The sequence below is a fragment of the Salarias fasciatus genome, chromosome 10 (assembly GCF_902148845.1).
Source record: "Salarias fasciatus chromosome 10, fSalaFa1.1, whole genome shotgun sequence".
In the NCBI taxonomy this organism is placed as follows: domain Eukaryota; kingdom Metazoa; phylum Chordata; class Actinopteri; order Blenniiformes; family Blenniidae; genus Salarias; species Salarias fasciatus.
In genome coordinates, this window is record NC_043754.1 from 5213072 (window position 1) to 5234565 (window position 21494).

The window sequence follows — 21494 nt, forward strand, 5'->3', positions numbered from 1 at the left end:
TCCATGCTCGATCTGAGGGTCTTGATCCGAGGAATGGCGTCTAATGTCTCAAAGATACTGAGGAAGAAGAAGGGTTTGCGGAAGCGTCCGTCTTGGAGTTATACCCTCGGCGAGGGGCGTGGTGCTGCGCCATCGCGCGTCAGGGATTTGTGCATCAAGCTTTTCATTGTCTCAGTTGATTGGATGAGGACTGGAGTCCCCCATAGTGAAGCCCGTAGGCGGGCTAAGCACTTACGAAGTTGAATTACCTCATGGCGTGCGTCACTGTTGTCAGAAGTGGTTTTTCTTCTGCTTCTTCATTTTATGACTGAAAGAACTCTATATTTTGGCCGTAGTTTGTTGTACAAAGTAAAACACGAGACGCGCCACTGCAAACTCGTGTTTGTGTGTGTGGTGACTGTGGGGGTGGGGGGTGGGGGGTGGCAGTGTGACTGTTTACAAGACGGCGGGAGGGGGGAGTAGACACAGTAGAGTGCTAACACCAGGAACACACTGGACGCGGAAGTGCCACGCGCGCTGTGAACGTCTCCGCGCAGGCGCTTGGCTGTTCGTATGGTAGGTGTATCTGCTGCCTGCGCTCTCCGCCTGGTCACACATCAACCGGACTTGGCTGGATCCGTCTGCTCTCGGTTTTCACATTTAAAGACCATTTTAAACATAACAAATGGCGCTCTCGTGAAAAATAGAACGAAGCCGAGCGGGCGAGCTGCAGAGCGCGAGCCATGGCACGCGTGGCACTCGCCTGCGTGTTGTGTGCGGGCAGTCAGATAGGTTAACATGGGAGGCGATCAGAAACTCGGTGCACGGCGCTTCCACGTCCAGTGCATTCCCCCCGTGAGGACAGCATGTGGAGCAGTCTTTATGCAGGAAAACTAAAGTTTGCGTGGAAAAAAGTAACAATTATTTTAATTTAACTTGACCTTCTAGGGGGGGCGGGGCGCACCCCTAATATAGTGGTAGGGGAAACACTGTTATCCTTTAGTAAAATATGCTTAGTAAAGTTAAGTTTGTCTCGTAAGGTTTGTTTAGTAAAGTTTAATTACCGTAAGTCTTGTATGTTTAGTTATGTACATACTTACACATATTCTTCTTTTCTCCACTATTAAGTGCACATCGAGAGTTCTATTGTTTTAAATTTTTTATTACATAACGCCACTATGTGGCTGCTTTTACTTTTGTTCCCGTGAAGCAATATCACCTGCCGGAAACAAATTCCTTGTATGTCTTGAACGTACTTGGCGAATCAAGACGATTCTGATTCTGATGATAGCAGTCATGTGTTGCATAGAAGCAAAAGCGTTTTTTTCCCCCCATAAAGCATTAAAAAAATGAAAAGTTAAATTACCACTCAGCCATGTTAACTGAAAAACAAACACTGAAGAACAAAACAAATTGAATTGAAGTCAACATTTTATTTCCATTTCTTGAAATATCACATTTTTGCAACAGACCACAAACAAAAACTTGGTGGATCTCGTCTCAACAGTGCTGCAATGTGGAACATTTCCTTTACACTGGATGCTCTCTTGGAGTTTGGGGATCAAGCTGAACTTCCTGAAAGAGCTCTCCAAGAGAGTCTTTCATGGTTTCATCTATTTGTGAATTTTACGGTGGTACACCAATGAACTACAATTAGTAAAGCTCATCCCACAGGTTTCACAAGAATATGGCTTCTGACCTGTGTGAGTCCTCATGTGGACCGACAAATTGCCCTTCTCACTGAAACATTTCCCGCATATTTCACAAGAGTGCGGCTTCTCACCTGTGTGAGTTCTCATGTGGATCAACAAATGACCCCGACGACTGAAGCTTTTCCCACATGTTTCACAAGAGTACGGCTTCTCGCCTGTGTGAGTTCTAATGTGGCTCAACAAATGATCCTGTCGAGTGAAACTTTTTCCACACGTTCCACAAGAATACGGCTTCTCACCTGTGTGGATCCTCATGTGGACCGAAAAATGCCTCTGATCGCTGAAGATTTTCCCACATGATTCACAAGAGAACGGCTTCTCACCTGTGTGAGTTCTCAAGTGGAGTAACAAATGACTCTGTCGATTGAAACTTTTTCCACACGTTCCACAAGAATACGGCTTCTCACCTGTGTGAGTTCTCAAGTGGAGTAACAAATGACTCTGATCGCTGAAGCTTTTCCCACATGTTTCACAAGAGAACGGCTTCTCACCTGTGTGAGTCCTCAAGTGGATTAACAAATGACTCTGTCGATTGAAACTTTTCCCACATGTTTCACAAGAATACGGCTTTTCACCTGTGTGAGTTCTAATGTGGCGCAACATATTACACAGCTGAACGAAACTTTTTCCACATGTCTCACAAGAGTACGGCTTCTCACCTGTGTGAATCCTCATGTGGACCAACAAATTACTCTGTCCACTGAAGCTTTTTCCACATGTGTCACAAGTTTTCTTCTTATCAGTGACCGTTCTTACCTTCTGACATAGTTTGGGTTTTTTACGGACCGGTTCATCACATGTTTCCTCACATTCAGACCGCTTCTCTGAAACTGGAAAGTTAGCTGGTTTGTTCTCATGGTGGACCTCAGAGTCCTGAGAGAGGAGCTGCTCACTGTCTGGTTCTTCTTCTGGTTCACTCAGGTCACTCTGCTCCTCAACAGAAGGAACCTTCAAGGTTTCACTTTCAGACGTCACAACAAGCCGCGCTTCCGTCTGGCTGGTAAAGAGATCCTCATGATCCTCACTCTCTGGAGGCCCTGGTTCCTCCTGGTCCTCTGGAAACTGAGGAATCCCTGGTTCTTCAGGTTCCTCTGTTACCTGTGGAGGTCCTGGTTCTTCTGGTTCCTCTTTTACCTGTGGAGGTCCTGGTTCTTCTGGTTCCTCTTTTATCTGTGGAGGTCCTGGTTCCTCCTGTTCTGGACAGTACTTTGTTTCCTGCTCCTCTCTACAGTCACGGTGCTGCTGGAGCTCTGCAGGGACAAAAAAGGACAAATAAAAGATCAGCTGCATTATTTCGACAGTTCAAGCTTTAAAAAAAACTGGCACTGAGGACGCCTCCCTGGGGAGGTTTTCCGGGCATGTCCCACCGGGAGGAGACCCCGGGGAAGACCCAGGACACGCTGGAGAGACGATGTCTCTCGGCTGGCCTGGGAACGCCTTGGGATCCTCCTGGAAGAGCTGGAGGAAGTGGGGACAGGGAAGTCTGGGCATCTCTGCTGAGACTGCTGCCCCCGCGACCCGGCCCCGGATAAGCGTTTGAAGATCGATGGATGGATGGATGGCACTGAGGTGGTTAAACTGAAAACTTTAATGCAAATTTCAAAAACAGCATAAAGTCGTCATATTATTGCTGAATGAGTTCCTTCGGCTGCTGAACCACTCGTTTCATTGATGAACTTTTTCTCGATGGTGTAATCACTCACCTTCTCTCATTTTCACACAACGTTCTGTTAACTGTTTACCACGCTACCCGAGATGCAGGGATGACGAGACGTCTGCTTTTAAAGGTTCTCAGGAAATGCCTCTTCAAAAAACATCAATGTCCACAACTTTCTTTTTCAGGCCAGTGAGGGAACCGAGTCGTCACAGTTCCATAGAGCACCTCTGCAGCTGGCTGAAGGAAGCGACGTGACATTGGAAAACACTTGGCATTGCGATTTTATTTCTCATCCTGACATATATACACTAGGGACGCAACGGTACACACCAAAATATTGAAGCGTTCGGTCTGCTCGGCATGGGACAATACGTCCTAATGGACCGCGGTTTTTCAGCTTTGCGATTCATTTTACACGGCTGCTTCACAGCCTATCGTTTAAACTTGAAGCTGGCCCCTATCATCCCGGTGGCTCCCACTCCAAACACATCAACTTTGTTGTGTATTTTACTGAATAAATCTGACAACACTGACTGCACCTCATACTTACAGAAGGCATGTCCAGCAAGAGCGGAATTGTTGAGAGACAGAACTTTGAAGAGGCACCAGCTTGGTTTAAATCTCCAGTGTGGGTAAACTTCGGTTTATACTGCTGTATAATGTATACAAGCAGTCAGGCAATAAGAGGCAATTTATTATTTAAAAATACTATGATCAGTATATGTTATCATGAGAGAAGCGCATGATATTATACAGTACACCAGTGATAATGTCAATTGTTAATATACTGTGAAATGCAGTTTCTGCTGACCAGCAAAGTAAAGGGATATTTCTGGGAGAAAAAGTTGTCTTCATGGACAAAACGTGTACCGAACTGAAACCATGGCGCAAAAACCGAGGTACGGACTGTAAGATCTCCCTAAAAAATTAATGCCACACTGGATGGAAATCAATCATGTGACATTGTGGAAGCTTATCGAAACAATGCCACAGTGAATGTGCTGTAATCAAAGCTAAAGGCGGTCCAGCGAAATATCAGAGTGTGTGGCCTTTTTGTTTTGGTGCCGACTTCATTTTGGCCAGGCAGTGTATACAGCTCTGTCAGAAAATACAGCAATTTTCAACAGTGGACATGAAGACAACTTTTAAGTTACGCCACACTCCTGCCATCCTGAATACAGTCAACCTGTTTGTTGCTCTTCTTTCAATGTTGTTTCCAGCAACTCTATGAGCAGGGGTGTGGTCTGCTGTGGCAAACTGATGAAACACCACTGTGATTGGTGGATCGCTGCACACACTGTTTGTTGGGTAACCTTGTCAGGAACGTGGAGTTCATTTACCTCCAAAACTTCAGGGATCTACGATGTGACTACAGTCACCACGTACATTGTGATGATGATGCTCAAACTACATACTGTGCAGCAGGATGAAAGACTTTCCTCCCAGCAGACCACAACATGTGACACTTGGAGACCTGGGCTCCTCCAGCTCCGTCCTCAACACTGACACCACCCAGAGCTCCGTCCTCACGACACTTGATGCTCACTTTTCACACATGGCTGCACTCCCATTCACTGCACAAACCATACATGCTAATTTGCAAAGGACACAGCCGAGGTGGGATTGATAAACAACTAATGAGAAGAGAGGAGGTCCAGGTCCTCACACACTGGTGTCTCAGGAATGACTTGCTCCTGAACACCAGCAGGATGAAGGAGCTCGTCGTTGACTTTAGAAGACACAGGGAAACGACACATAGTAGGTCAGTGAAGGCTGTTTACAGTCATTATATTCTTGTTTAAAGCCATTAGAGATATGCTGTTAAAGACATGTAGTCTTTCACTTTCATGTTACACAGTAAATGCACATTGTTGAAGCTCTGGCATATATTTCCTTGTGGAAAAAGGACATGATGTGTTTCCTCAAGTGGAATACGGTGCTGAGATTAAACTTCCACACTAGTGGGAGCGTTGTGTGTGGTGTACTTGAAGTCAAAAGTGGAGAAGAAGAGTGAAAATATTTGGAGTAACCAGTCTGCTGAACGAAGGTGAGTAAAATATTAAAAACATAACACACACAGATCCTGCTTCTGTCTGTAGTGGATAAAGCAAACAGTCGTAATGATGGAGATCCTCCAGCAGTCACACTCACTGTTCATTCACACTTTTACATACCGATTCTGTGTAACTTGATTTCAGGTTTGAAAATGACATCCAGCAGTCTGTGTCGGCGATCAATCTTCTCCTGGTACTGGACAATAGTTTGTTGAAACACGGTGAAGATTTCCACAGCAGCAGCAGTGAGTCTCTGGATGGTGGAGTCTCTCGCAGACTGGTGGGAATCCTCACTTCCACCACCAGTAACGCTCATCTCAACAAGATCCTCCTCCTCTTTAATGTGTGGAGCTTCATGTTCCTGCTGCTCCACACTGGAACTCGTCTTCTGGTTACCAATGTGTTGCTGTGGACTCTCTGGAGGGAGACAAGACAAAGTCCCTGATGTGATGGACGTGAATGTTTTACAGTGAGGGATAGATGAGACAGGACACGCTACATTTAAAATAGAGACATTTAAAAACAGATTAACCTGCTCCTTATTATAAACTTGACAGTAGCTGTGAGGTTTAAAGAATAAATGAGGGAGCTGTCTGGATGCTACATTGGCTTCTCTGAGCTCTCAAACGTTGGTGGGAAGTTTACAGTTTGACGTGGTTCAGACATTTTTTTTTACCCCAGCAACACCTGAACACATCATTATTCTGTAAGAGTTGCTATAATGTCCAGGGAAGCTGAAAGCTTGACTGAGGCACAGGACTGATCCAGGCTCATCCCATCCAAAACAAGAGGGTTCAGGTCGATTTGGTTGCACAAAAGACCGAGCCAGGATGAGAACACACAGAATCATCACAACAGCCAGAGTGGCGTCCTTCTCTCCACTGGAACAGGAAGTTCTCATTACAGACAGACCAATAAGGTTTTCAAAGGGCCAAAACCAACACAACAAATGCAGAATATCAGCTCGATGATCCCGCCTGGTTTATGATCGGTCAAATCTGAGTTTTCATGGAAGTATTGCAGGAGGCTGGTCCTCTATATTCTCCTCTGACGATCCAGCCCCAACCCCTCACCACACCCCTCCCCCAACAAACAAACCCCCACCTCTCCTGTTCCTCTGCTTTAGTCTGTTATCCAAAGGCATCAACCAGTTCCAATATGTGGACAACTGATCAAAAAGCCTCCCTGTTTTATGACTGTCAGTCAGTGAAGCAGTCAGCAGAAAAAGTGGGAAGTTCAGAAGCCACTGTGTGACCTTCACCTATAGGCTGACCCACAACACACTGGTTTTGAATTCAAAATTAATATATATATATATATATATATATATATATATATATATATATATATATACACACACACACACATATATATATATATATATACATATATATATACATATATATATATATATATATATATATATATATAATACACACACACACACACACACACACACACACACACACACAGTCTGCAGATAACTTATCTACGCATCAGATCAGTGACTAAAATGATCGAAATGACTGATATCAATTAAATTCTGGCAGTGGAACTTCTGACTGAAAAAAGCGATGAGACTGAATAAACCCTGGACCTAACCCTGGTCTGGAGCAGGATAAATCCTGGACCTAACCCTGGTCTGGAGCAGGATAAATGATGGACCTCACCTTCTCCAGCGGGTTTGTCCGACATCGGCAGACCTGCTGATGTCTCTATTCTAAACATTCACCGTAAAAGCTGCAGAAACCACAGTGAAGTTAGCATGTTAGCTCAGACTGAGGGTCAATAAAGAGCTGCTTCTGTTTGCAAACAGTGTTTCTAGTACACGTGTTGTTTGACACTGAAGGTAAAATCACTCTTTTAGTTTCACTTGGAACAAGAACTGCAGCTGCAGCCTCATTTCTGTCTGCTGGCTTCAAAAGAAAAGGAACGAGCCTCCAGCAGTCAGACTCAGTGTTCATCTCTTCAACATACCTGTTCTGGAGAACGGGACTGGAAGTTCTCTTGTGATTTCCAGCAGTCTGTCCTGAAGATTCATCTCCTTCTCGTATGGGATGAGAGTTTGTTGAAACGCGGTGAAGATTTCTCCAGCAGCAGCAGTCAGTCGCTGCTGAATAAACTCTCTCAAAGCCTGAACTGAAGTCATTGTTCCTGCAGAAGACGAAATGTTTCCTCTGGGAGACAGAAATACTCAGCCTTCCAGTGATCCACGATTTCCCTTCGCTTCCAAAATGCTTCTTCTCCTTCTTCTTCTTTAGCTGCCAAAATTTCTTCCTCTCTTTTCTCTTTTTTGGGAGCGTCACGAACAGCGGTCAGCGTTATACTGACACCCTCAGGACACAGGAGGAACTGCAGCTGAATAGCCCCTCAAATTTGCCAAAAACCGACCAAACACTCCCAAATCTTCGACACTGAGAATCCCTCTTCAAAGAATGTAAAGATTACAAAATAGATCAATCAGTCCTGAATGATTTCACAAATTCAATGTCTTTGATTATCTCATCAAAATTGGTTTTTGGGAACACACTGCAACAATTTTCACGAGCAGGAATGAAACTAATGTTGATTTAGACCAAATTCATGGCAGAATAAGCTGGATTTGGGGAATGGATGGACATGTAATGTGTGATGTGACGTCATGTTGACCGACATCCTGCTGCGTATTCATTGGAACCTTCTCCTGTTTAAAGTATTACAGTGTTGGATGAACACCAAAACATCTTGTGTGGATTGTTTCAACTGAACCTTTGGTTTGGACAAATGAATAACATACGATGGTGAAAGTAATCAGTTTGAAGACGTGCCGCACAGATTGTATTCCACTGAAGCTTTCAGATATTTTGTTAGCAGTCATGTGTTGCATAGAAGCAAAAGGGGTTTCCCCCCATAAAGCATTAAAAAAAAATGCAAAAACTTAAATTACCACTCAGCCATGTCAACAGAAAAACATTGAAGAACAAAACCCATTGAATTCATGTCAACATTTTATTTCCATTTCTTGAAATACCACATTTTTGTGACAGAACACAGACAAAAACACTCCTGAAGGTGGATCTCATCAACAGTGCTGCAATGTGGAACCTTTCCTTTCCACTGGATGCTCTCTTGGAGTTTGGGGATCAAGCTGAACTTCCTGAAAGAGCTCTCCAAGAGAGTCTTTCATGGTTTCATCTATTTGTGAATTTTACGGTGGTACACCAATGAACTACAATTAGTAAAGCTCATCCCACAGGTTTCACAAGAATATGGCTTCTCACCTGTGTGAGTCCTCATGTGGATCGACAAACTGCCCTTCTCACCGAAACGTTTCCCGCATGTTTCACAAGAGTGCAGCTTCTCGCCTGTGTGAGTTCTCATGTGGGACGACAAACGATCCTGACGACTGAAGCTTTTCCCACATGTTTCACAAGAGTACGGCTTCTCACCTGTGTGAGTTCTCATGTGGCTCAACAAATGATCCTGTCGAGTGAAACTTTTTCCACACGTTCCACAAGAATACGGCTTCTCACCTGTGTGGATCCTCATGTGGACCGAAAAATGCCTCTGATCGCTGAAGATTTTCCCACATGATTCACAAGAGAACGGCTTCTCACCTGTGTGAGTTCTCAAGTGGAGTAACAAATGACCCTGTCGACTGAAACTTTTTCCACACGTTCCACAAGAATACGGCTTCTCACCTGTGTGAGTTCTCATGTGGAGTAACAAATGACTCTGAATACTGAAGCTTTTCCCACATGTTTCACAAGAGTACGGCTTCTCACCTGTGTGAGTCCTCACGTGGATTAACAAATGACTCTGTCGATTGAAACTTTTCCCGCATGTTTCACAAGAGTACGGCTTCTCACCTGTGTGAGTTCTAATGTGGCTCAACATGTTACACCGCTGAACGAAACGTTTTCCACATGTCTCACAAGAGTACGGCTTCTCACCTGTGTGAATCCTCATGTGGACCAACAAATTCCTCTGTGCACTGAAGCTTTTTCCACATGTGTCACAAGTTTTCTTCTTATCAGTGACCGTTCTTACTCTCTGACATAGTTTGGGTTTTTTACTGACAGGTTCACCACATGTTTCCTCACATTCATCCTGCTTCTCTGAAACTGGAAAGTCAGTCGGTTTGTTCTCATGGTGGACTTCAGAGTCCTGAGAGAGGAGCTGCTCACTGTCTGGTTCTTCTGCTGGTTCACTCAGGTCACTCTGCTCCTCAACAGAAAGAACCTTCAAGGTTTCACTTTCAGACGTCACAACAAGCTGCGCTTCCGTCTGGCTGGTACTGAGATCCTCGTGGTCCTCACTCTCTGGAGGCCCTGGTTCCTCCTGGTTCTCTGGAAACTGAGGAATCCCTGGTTCTTCAGGTTCCTCTTTTACCTGTGGAGGTCCTGGTTCTTCTGGTTCCTCTTTTACCTGTGGAGGTCCTGGTTCTTCCGGTTCCTCTTTTATCTGTGGAGGTCCTGGTTCCTCCTGTTCTGGACAGTACTTGGTTTCCTGCTCCTCTCTACAGTCACAGTGCTGCTGGAGCTCTGCAGGGACAAAAAAGGACAAAATAGAAGATTAGTTTCTTTTCTTTTTTTTTTTTTTTCATTTTTGATTGCTGGGTTAGTGCCTGCTGGATCTCACTCGGCTTCATCTATACTTCCTTTGGTCTCCCGACAGCTTCCTGATTGACCTGGTTAGGATTCTGCAGAATCTGGTGTTTGGGAAGGTTTTGGATTGATAACTGGCTTCAAAGTGTGAACCACAGAGCACAAATAAATCTAATGCACCCTTCTCTCAGAACACTGTTTATGCCTCTCTTTTTGTCTGTCCTGTGTTTGTTTTATGTCTCACTTGGGTGTGCACAGCCCTCAATGGCATAACGCAGGATACAGCTTGAGATAAACTTAATAGGTTACTTGCCATGAGGGCAGGTGATGGTCACAGACAAAAAATAAAAAATAAAATAAAATAAAATAAAGGATTAGTTTTATTACTTCGTCAGTTCAAGCTTTTAAAAAAAACTGGCACTGAGGTGGTTGAACTGAAAACATTCATTCAAATTTCAAAACAGCATAAAGTCGTCATATTATTGCTGAATGAGTTCCTTCGGCTGCTGAACCAGTCGTTTCATGGATGAACTTTTTCTCGGTGGTGTAATCACTCACCTTCTCTCATTTTCACACAACATTCTGTTAACTGTTTACCACGCTACCCGACAGTCTAGGCGCCAGCCCAGTGTAGACGGGGGGGCGGACGGGGGCCGGCGACGACGCGACGCACAGTTGGAGAAAACGTAACGGAGCAACACAAAAACAGAATCCACAGATCAGCGGCGCTGATCCAACATGTCCAACAACATATGATCATTGACCACATTGCTAAAAAGCACAAACGGTAACAATACAAATGATAAAATAACCAGCTCTCACCTTTAGCAGAGCTGGGGGCTCCTCTTTTTTTGAATTTTGAATAGCACAACACTTCATATTGACTTGACCAAGCCAGTGGAGTTTGCTGTTGTTTTTTAAGCACATCATAGACTGAAAACTTTATTTTTTTTAAAGAAATACTGTACTTTGACTGAGGGGGGTGGAGAGCCCCAACTTGACGCCGGGTCCACTACCCGAGATGCAGGGATGACGAGACTTCCTGCTTTTAAATGATCTCAGGCAATGCCTCTTCAAAAAACATCAATGTCCACAACTTTCTTTTTCAGGCCAGTGAGGGAATCAAGTCGTCACAGTTCCATCAAGCACCTCTGCAGCTGGCTGAAGGAAGCGACGCAACATTGGAAAACACTTGGCATTGCGATTTTATTTCTCATCCTGATATATATACACTTGGGACGCAACGGTACGCACCAAAATATTGAAGCGTTCGGTCTGCTCAGCATGGGACAACACGCCCTAATGGACCGCGGTTTTTCGGCATTGCGATTCATTTTACACGGCTGCTTCACAGCCTATCGTTTAAACTTGAAGCTGGCCGCTATCATCCCGGTGGCTCCCACTCCAAACACATCAACTTTGTTGTGTATTTTACTGAATAAATCTGACAACACTGAGTGCGCCTCATACTTACAGAAGGCATGTCCAGCAACAGCGGAATTGTTGAGAGACAGAACTTTGAAGAGGCACCAGCTTGGTTTAAATCTCTGGTGTGGGTAAACTTCGGTTTATACTGCTGTATAATGTATACAAGCAGTCAGGCAATAAGAGGCAATTTATTATTTTAAAATACTATGATCAGTATCTGTTATCACGAGAGAAGCACATGATATCATACAGCACACCAGTGACAACGTTAATTGTTAATGTTTACTGTGAAATGCAGTTTCTGCTGACCAGCAAAGTAAAGGGATATTTCTGGGAGAAAAAGTTGTCTTTATGGACAAAATATGTACCGAACTGAAACCATGGCGCAAAAACCGAGGTATGGACTGTAAGATCTTGGTGAAAAAATAATGCCACACTGGATGGAAATCAATCGTGTGACACTACAGAAGCTTATTGAAACAATGCCACAGTGAATGTGCTGTAATCAAAGCTAAAGGCGGTCCAGCGAGATAATAGACTGTGTGACCTTTTTGTTTTGGTGCCGACTTCTTTTTGGCCAGGCAGTGTATACAGCTCTGTCAGAAAATACAGCAATTTTCAACAGTTGACATGAAGACAACTTTTAAGTTACGCCACACTCCTGCCATCCTGAATACAGTTAACCTGTTTGTTGCTCTTCTTTCAATGTTGTTTCCAGCTACTCTATGAGCAGGGGTGTGGTCTGCTGTGGCAAACTGATGAAACACCACTGTGATTGGTGGATCGCTGCACACACTGTTTGTTGGGTAACCTTGTCGGGAATGTGGAGTTCATTTACCTCCAAAACTTCAGGGATCTACGATGTGACTACAGTCACCACGTACATTGTGATGATGATGCTCAATCTACATACTGTGTCGCAGGATGAAAGACTTTCCTCCCAGCAGACCACAACATGTGACACTTGGAGACCTGGGCTCCTCCAGCTCCGTCCTCAACACTGACACCACCCAGAGCTCCGTCCTCACGACACTTGATGCTCACTTTTCACACATGGCTGCACTCCCATTCACTGCACAAACCATACATGCTAATTTGCAGAGGACACAGCTGAGGTGGGATTGATAAACAACTACTGAGGAGAGAGGAGGTCCAGGTCTTCACACACTGGTGTCTCATCAATGACTTGCTCCTGAACACCAGCAGGATGAAGGAGCTTGTCGTTGACTTTAGAAGGCACAGGGAAACGACACAGAGTAGGTCAGTGAAGGCTGTTTACAGTCATTATATTCTTGTTTAAAGCCATTAGAGATATGCTGTTAAAGACATGTAGTCTTTCACTTTCATGTTACACAGTCAATGCACATTGTTGAAGCTCTGGCATATATTTCCTTGTGGAAAAAGGACATGATGTGTTTCCTCAAGTGGAATACGGTGCTGAGATTAAACTTCCACACTAGTGGGAGCGTTGTGTGTGGTGTACTTGAAGTCAAAAGTGGAGAAGAAGAGTGAAAATATTTGGAGTTACCAGTCTGCTGAACAAAGGTGAGTAAAATATTAAAAACATAACACACACAGATCCTAATTCTGTCTGTGGAGGATAAAGCAAACAGCCGTAATGATGGAGATCCTCCAGCAGTCACACTCACTGTTCATTCACACTTTTACATACCGATTCTGTGTAACTTGATTTCAGGTTTGAAAATGACGTCCAGCAGTCTGTGTCGGCGATCAATCTTCTCCTGGTACTGGACAATAGTTTGTTGAAACACGGTGAAGATTTCCACAGCAGCAGCAGTGAGTCTCTGGATGGTGGAGTCTCTCGCAGACTGGTGGGAATCCTCACTTCCACCACCAGTAACGCTCATTTCAACAAGATCCTCCTCCTCTTTAATGTGTGGAGCTTCATGTTCCTCCTGCTCCACACTGGAACTCGTCTTCTGGTTACCAATGTGTTGCTGTGGACTCTCTGGAGGGAGACAAGACAAAGTCCCTGATGTGATGGACGTGAATGTTTTACAGTGAGGGATGGATGAGACAGGACACGCTACATTATTACATTAAACATCTCCTTATTATAGACTTGACAGGAGCTGTGAGGTTTAAAGAATAAATGAGGGAGCTTTCTGGATGCAACACTGGCCTCCCTGAGCTCAGAGAAGCACCACAACAGCCAGAGTGGCATGCTTCTCTCCATCGAAACAGGAAGTTCGCATTACAGACAGACCAATATGGTTTTCTCAGGGCCAAAGCCAACACACCAAATGCAGAATATCGGCCCGATGATGGGCCTGGTTGATGATCAGTCAATTCTGAGTTTTCATGGAAGCATTAGAGAAGGCTGGACCTCTCTATTCTCCTCTGACAATCCAGCCCCTGATATGGAATAATGCTTTGTTTTCAAAGTTCTCAGGAACACAGTGTGAAGGCCGCTCTGTTTTGTCTGAAGTCACTTGGAAACAGCGTCCGCTAGTCTCGTGAGATCTAGCTATACGAGATGGCGTGGCCGGAAGTCATGCCAGAGTCGGGCTGGATTCTCTCCGGAGCAACAGCCTTGCTCTCAATCAGCTGATTTGTGTGTGCTTCCTCTGCAATCCTCAATAAATCCTCTTTGTGCAGCATCAACACCTTGACTCGTCATCTTTGGCTCTGATTCACCAAAAATTCCACAACAGTTTGGGGGCTCGTCCGGGATCTAAATACAACATAAACGAGGTAAGTGCAAATGTTTCCTCTGTTAAATATTTAACTCAGGAAGTAATGCCTTACCTGTGGGAATGTTTGACTAGATAAAAGAACTATTTCATGGTTGATTGGAATTGTTAAAGCAAATTTCTAAACATAAAGAGCCAAAGATGTCCCTAAATTTTTTGATTGATTTTTATCAATCAACTGCTAATCATTGATTAGTAACAATTGGGTTGTAATAATAATTTTATCTTAATTCGGAACTGTGGCTGAGAGAGCTTCGGAAGAGTTTCTAGACTTGGAGTCTGGACGGCCCTGGGGGCCACTGGCGAGATGATGTGCCTCGCTAAGCCGTGGAAGGGCTGAGCCCCTGAAGCGACTTTGTTTTCACTCGGATTGGATCCGAGACGGGCGTGGAAGGGCTGAGCCCCTGAAGCGGCGTCGCCTGAGGAGATTTCTGCTGGTGAAGCTTGTTGAAAACTGGGTGAGTGTGATTCTGCAGGTCACCTCACGACTCTGACTCTCTCTTTCACGTTAAAAAAAGGGGGTGAATAAAGAAGAAGGTCACGATGCTGGGAGGTTGTTTCGGTTTGTAGAGGACATGTGTTGCTGTTTGTGTTGCTGTTTTGTGTGCAGTTATTGTTTGTGCTAATCTGTTTGGTAAACACCAAAGTGTTAAACATAGGAAAAGAAGAGACAGGAAGTAGAACAGCACGGCGTGGTCTGATCCCGTTGAAAGTTTTCAGCAACTATTCGATGAGTTCACACCGGTCGGGGTGGTCGGCAGGACCAAGATATTGGAATGTTTAGAAGAGTCACAATCTACGGCCAGAGTGATGATTTCTGGCTGGTTACGCAGACAACCGAGTGATCTGAGAACACCGAGAGAATTAAAGTTTACTTTAATGCATGGTGGTTTTGATTTGCTGGTTCTGTGTAAAACACGGATTTTGACTCCTCACTCATGCCACAAAACTGGTTGTTGAAGAGAAGTGTGAGGATAGAAATGCTGAAGTGAGAGAGAGAGAGAGACAGAACAGAGAGACAGAGAGAGAGAGAGACAGAACAGAGAGACAGAGAGAGAGAGAGAGAGACAGAACAGAGAGACAGGGAGAGAGACAGGGCAGAGTGAGAGAGAACGAGAGAGACAGAGAGAGAGAGAGAGACAGAGAGAGAGGCAGAGCAGGTAGAGAGAGACAGAGAAAGAGAGGCAGAGCAGGGAGAGAGAGACAGAGAGAGAGAGAGGCAGAGCAGGTAGAGAGAGACAGAGAGAGAGAGAGGCAGAGCAGATAGAGAGAGACAGAGAGAGAGAGACAGAGAAAGAGAGGCAGAGCAGGGAGAGAGAGAGAGAGAGACAGAGAAGGTAGAGAGAGACAGAGAGAGAGAGAGGCAGAGCAGGTAGAGAGAGACGGAGAGAGAGACAGGGCAGAGAAAGAGAGAGAGAGAGAGACAGAGAGAGAGGCGGAGTGAAGTGAAGAGATGAAGAGTTTGATGAACAGGGAGGAAGAACAGGAAGTTAAGAAAAATAAGCAGGTTTTAACCAAAGGCAAGATTTTCAACCCGTTTGTTTTGTTTCCTGCTTTTTACATGTTTAAAATAAAGAATCCATCAATGAGTCAACAAAGTGGCTTGTTGAACATGTAATCTACTCCACTATTTTTAACCTGAAGTCTACTGAGGACACCCAAGATTTGAATTTATATTCAATCTTTGAATAGCCTGTCTGATCACGACGGGGTTGATTAATCTGTGCAATCTTAAAAATTTGATTTATCTAAAAATTGAATTCATCTGCAGCTTAAACCAAAATAAAGAAAAACAGTAACTGTTTTCTAATGAGAGGGAATTCATTTAATAGAAATAAATTCCTGCTTATATCTACACACAAGACAAGCTGTCTTGGCATAGTTTTTCATTATTCCTCTGAGGAATAAACTTTGAATGCAGCATTTTATCAGATGAATCAAATAAGATGTCTGCGACTGACAATACTAAACATCCATTGGTTAAAAGTAATAATACTCTGAGCAGTTTGTCTAGAGACATGCTTGTACTCATAAGTATTTTCTGACAATGGTACTTTTACAGGTCATTGAGCATTAATCAATGTAGCAGTATTTGTACTTCAGTACTAAATTTTCAGAAACCTCCACCTCTGGAAATTTGTCAAAATAAATGTCTTTTTTTTTTTTTTTTTTTTCCATCTTCAGTAGGTGGGCAGAGGCCAGGAGAGCCACCTGTGAACCGTTTCCTGGATAGTGCTGTAAAGCATGTGATTCAGGCCTGTTTGAGAGAAAACTGATTTCTCCAAGACTGCCAGCTGCGTGCAGGGTCAGAGGTCACTGTTTGAGTCATTGACAGGTTTGAGGACGGTTCCCTGAGGTCAAACTCTCAGGATGATTATTCATGATTGTGTTAAAGAGAAAAGACAACCTTAATTTGAGAGGCAATTTTTTTTGACAAAACTGTTAACTCGCACAGCATCTGTTAAAAAAAAACAAAAAAAAAACAAGCTGAACATAGAGTTCAACTTGGTATTGCAACATGAAAAAACTCATAAATTTCCAGTTTATTTTAAACCCTCCAAAGTGAACTGACAAGAAGCAGTTCTTTCAGTGGTTCTTATCAGACTGATCAGACTGCTGAGGAGCCAAGGACCCTGAACAGAAAACAATCGAGAGAAAATATCAGCACTAGTGAGAGAATGGAGACGAAGGTCCACCAGTCACATTGTTTGATAGACAAATATGATAATATACTAATATGTTTTTCTCTTTTGAGTGTTTGTTTTGTTATAAAGTCCTGTACAGGCACTCGCCGCTCCGATCCACAGCCCCGATCCTCACGGCCAGCCACGTTGCGCCAGCCAACCGGGAGGGAGAAGCTCTGTCAGCAGCGGGAAGTACAGACACACGCACACAGGAGTGACGAAACTCAGATTTTAGCGAGAAAATTGGTTTTTCTATGATGATGACATGGATAGCGATTCTCTGTTCTTCTGTTCTGCTGAGACTTTCCATACAGGAGGGGAGATGTTGTGACTGCGAAAGCAGTGGACGCATTCTTGGAGACGGCTGCTCCTGGTGGCTGGCTGGGAGGAGGCTGTGGAGGCGGTGGGTTTGATTACGACGTGAAAACATCGGACGTGATAACGGCGTACCACAACGTGATGGAAAATATGAGGCAGCATGACCGCGACAAGGTCAGGCCATAAACACACACACTGGGGAGAGGAGAGATTAGACTTTAAAAAGTTTTAGATTCCTTACTTTATTAGCTTTTGAATGAATTATGTGTTTTTGTTTGTTTTATAAGTCACTAGGAAGATATCAGTGGGTCGACGGGCTGAACCGTCCTGACCAGACTGAACCAGAGGCAGCAGGATCCTGCATGATGGTCACTTCTTCCCCACATCACTGTAACCTGAACACAGGGGGCGGAGCTTCTAGTTTTAGTGAAATGGTTTTAACTATCGACCAATTGCTCAGTTGGGTGAAGAATTAAAGTGAATTAATTAAATGAATTTGTTTCAATACAGTTTCAATGAAATAACTTGGAGGTCACATTCCGGGTTTTCAAACTGAGTGGAGGGGGAGACAGAAGCAACAGGTTTATCTCGACCTTCCCCTTGGACATAACAAAACTAGCATGACAATGTTTTTACATGACTGTGCTACAAGAATTTGTTACTCCCTATGAATCTACATTCTTAATTTTGAAATCTACTGAAATGAATTACATTTGCACCTTTATTTGATTTAGTTGGAGAATTTGTGGGCTAACTATAAAGAGATTACTCAGATTTAGCACTGACCACACCTCACAGAATCACACTGGAGCTAAATGTCAAACTGATACAGACAGACAACAGAATGCTTGTCCAGAAGTCATGGGAGGTATTGAATGTCTTATGAAGTCAATGAATGATTCAATGATGTTTAGTACCGACTCTTTCTACACCAAGACGAGGAGGATCTGATGGGTGGACAGTTTTCCAAGAAATCAACTGAACTGTACTATCTTCTACTTCAAAATCTGCTGATGTTAAAATCATTTTGTCTTTTGGACCTCTGACTCATGCTACTGTCCAGTCGTTGACCTGTCTGACCTGTCTGCTGCATTATTTTAACTCAGATTGGATCCCGAAAGGCAATATTTGCCTGCATTCACCTAAAAGGTAAATACTGCTTCACATTTGGCCCAGGACTTTGTCTCGAGTCTGGGAGTTTGTGCATCGGCAGTGAGGGGATCTGGATCTGGACCTGTCGGGTGGGAAATCTGATACAGTATGAGGTTGATGTTTTCACACCAAAAGGTTGAAGGAAGCTTGAAGAGCCTGACACTGTTCTACTCCTGAACCGTCTTCCTGAGGGAGGCCACCGAGCATCCTGAGCCCAGCTGCAGCTGAAAGTGACGTTCCTTGGACATGTTCTGAGGAGAGGATCTGGAGGAGGAGAACCGGTCCTGGTCTTCGGGAAGACCTGAACTGTGGTCTAATCTGCCGCTACAGACTAAGGGAGGAGACGTTGTCTTTTCTAGGTCTGGCAGAATGCTGTCGTCACTGGATTTTTGGTTTGCAGCTGTAGACTCTGTGTTAGGAACAACCACACAAGGATGTTTCTGCAGGACTGGAATGAACAGAGACAATGTCACAGGAGGGTCAACATCTGGAGGAAGACTAAACATCAGCCTCTGGTCTGGGATTACCTGGCTACGGACCGCCCTGTCATCTCTATTCCAGGAGAAGGGACGGTTCTCTACAGGTATTCTGGTTCGGACACATGGATCACGGTTTCACCCGGATGCTTATTTCTCTTGCAGACTCCTGACCGGGTTACTGGGCTCCTAAATAGTCTGTGAGCAGCTGATGCTCCAGCAGAGATTATCAATGCAGCAGGTTTTGGTTCGGGGCGACCCAACCCCTCACCACACCCCTCTCCCAACAAACAAACCGCCACCCCCACCTCTCCTGTTCCTCTGCTTTAGTCTGTTATCTAAATTCATCAATCAGTTCCTAGATGTGGACAAGTGATCAAAAAGCCTTCTTGTTTTATGACTGTCTGTCAGTGAAGCAGTCAGCAGAAAAAGTGGGAAGTTCAGAAGCCACTGTGTGACCTTCACCTATAGGCTGACCCACAACACACTGGTTTTGAATTCAAAATTTTAAAAAAAAACTATATATATATATATATATATATATATATATATATATATATATATATATGTACACACACACAGTCTGCAGATAACTTATCTACGCATCAGATCAGTAACTAAAATGACTGATATCAATTAAATTCTGGCAGTGGAACTTCTGACTAAATAAAGGGATGAGACTGAATAAACCCTGGACCTGATCCTGGTCTGGAGCAGGATAAATCCTGGACCTCACCCTGTCCAGCGGTTTGTCCCCCATCGGCAGACCTGCTCATGTCTCTATTCTAAACATTCACCGTAAAAGCTGCAGAAACCACAGTGAAGTTAGCATGTTAGCTCAGACTGAGGGTCAATAAAGAGCTGCTTCTGTTTGCAAACAGCGTTTCTAGTACACGTGTTGTTTGACACTGAAGGTAAAATCACTCCTGTTATTTCACTTGGAACAAGAAGAGCAGCTGCAGCCTCATTTCTGTCTGCTGGCTTCAAAAGAAAAGGAACGAGCCTCCAGCAGTCAGACTCAGTGTTCATCTCTTTAACATACCTGTTCTGGAGAACGGGACTGGAAGTTCTCTTGTGATTTCCAGCAGTCTGTCCTGAAGATTCATCTCCTTCTCGTATGGGATGAGAGTTTGTTGAAACGCGGTGAAGATTTCTCCAGCAGCAGCAGTTAGTCGCTGCTGAATAAACTCTCTCAAAGCCTGAACTGAAGTCATTATTCCTGCAGGAGATGAAATGTTTCCTCTGGGAGACAGAAATACTCAGCCTTCCAGTGATCCACGATTCCACTCCGCCAAAATTAGGCTTCTTCTTTAGCTGCCAAAATTTCTTCCTCTCTTTTCTCTTTTTGGGAGCGTTAGAAACAGCGGTCAGCGTTATACTGACACCCTCAGGCCACAGGGGGAACTGCAGCTTACAAGCCCCTCAAATTTGCTGGAGCCATCGACATTATAATGTACAACAGAGTATACAGTGGTATGAAACAGTTTGGGCACCCCTGATCATCTTTAAGATTTTCCTTTATAAATCATTGGTTGTTCGGATCAGCATTTTCAGTGAAATACATCATATAGCAGACAAACAGTGATGATTGAGAAGTGAAGAGAAATTTATAGGAGAAACAGAAAGTGTGCAATAATTACTTGAACAAAAGTAGGCAGGTTCATACATTTCGGCACCCTTGTTGTTTTATTGATTTGAGTACCTTTAGCACTAATTATTGGAACACAAAGTTTGTTTGGTAAGCTCATTGACCCTTGACCTATACAGGTGAAGCCAATCATGAGAAAGCGTATTTCAGGTGGCCAGTTGGAGGTTGTTCTTCTTTTTGCATCTCCTCTGAAGAGTAGTAACGTGGGAGCCTCAAAATAACTCTCAAATGACCTGAAAACAAAGATTGTTCAACATCATGGTTTAGGGGAAAGATACAAAAAGCTAGCTCAGAGATTTAAGCTGTCCGTTTCCACTGTGAGGAACATAGTGAGGAAGACCACAGGCACAGTTGTAGTTCAGGTCCGGAGCGGCAGGCCAAGAAAAATCTCTGATAAGCAGAGGCGAAGGATGGTGAGAATGGTCAAACTCAACCCACAGACCAGCTCCAGAGACCTACACCATGATCTTGCTGCAGATGGTGTCACTGTGCATTGTTCAACAATTCAATGCACTTTGCAGAAGGAGATGCTGTGTGGGAGAGTAATGCGGCAGGAGTCTTTTCTACACACATGCCACAAACAGAGTCATTTGCGGTATGCTGAAGCACATTTGGACAAGCTGGCTTCATTTTGGAATAAGGTGCTATGGACTGATGAATGTAAAATTGAGTTATTTGGACATAACAAGGGGTGATATGCATGGCAGAAGAAGAACACAGAGTTCCAAGACAAACACTTGCTGCCCTCAGTAAAATTTGGTGGCGGTTCCATCATACTGTGGGGCTGTGTGGCCAGTGCAGGTACTGGCAATCTTAAAGGGACTTAAGGCAAGATTTGTGAAAAACTACACATGCATTTCCAGTTTATTCAATGCTAATGGGCCGTGAAGCATTAAAAACCTAAAATAACAGGCCAATCCGCGTATCTGTCTGTTGCCTTATACAGGCTGTGTGCCACAGAATTTGTTGCTGTATGGGGTCCGAATATCCCGCGCAATCGTGGGGATGTGACCTAAATTGACGCTGTATGCGCGTTGCCGAAGGCTCTTGAACAGGAAGAATATGGCTGCCGTGGACATGGACTCA

General features: G+C 44.1%; 2 protein-coding genes across 2 annotated transcripts; both read right to left on the minus strand.

The window, feature by feature from the left end:
- Nucleotides 1-1414: 1414 nt before the first annotated feature.
- On the minus strand, nucleotides 1415-7643 carry LOC115395668 (gastrula zinc finger protein XlCGF57.1-like). The gene is made up of 4 exons (XM_030101299.1): nucleotides 7380-7643; nucleotides 5523-5819; nucleotides 2894-2941; nucleotides 1415-2794 (listed from the first exon to the last, which is right to left on the minus strand). The coding sequence occupies exons 1-4, from the start codon at nucleotides 7549-7551 to the stop codon at nucleotides 1593-1595; spliced, it is 1719 nt and encodes a 572-aa protein (XP_029957159.1). The 5' UTR covers nucleotides 7552-7643; the 3' UTR covers nucleotides 1415-1592.
- An 812-nt stretch (nucleotides 7644-8455) lies between these two features.
- On the minus strand, nucleotides 8456-20041 carry LOC115395669 (gastrula zinc finger protein XlCGF57.1-like). Its single transcript, XM_030101300.1, has 4 exons — nucleotides 19803-20041; nucleotides 13089-13385; nucleotides 9883-9925; nucleotides 8456-9816 (listed from the first exon to the last, which is right to left on the minus strand). Exons 1-4 carry the CDS (start codon nucleotides 19972-19974, stop codon nucleotides 8577-8579), a joined length of 1752 nt encoding a protein of 583 aa, XP_029957160.1. The 5' UTR covers nucleotides 19975-20041; the 3' UTR covers nucleotides 8456-8576.
- Between the last annotated feature and the right edge of the window lie 1453 nt (nucleotides 20042-21494).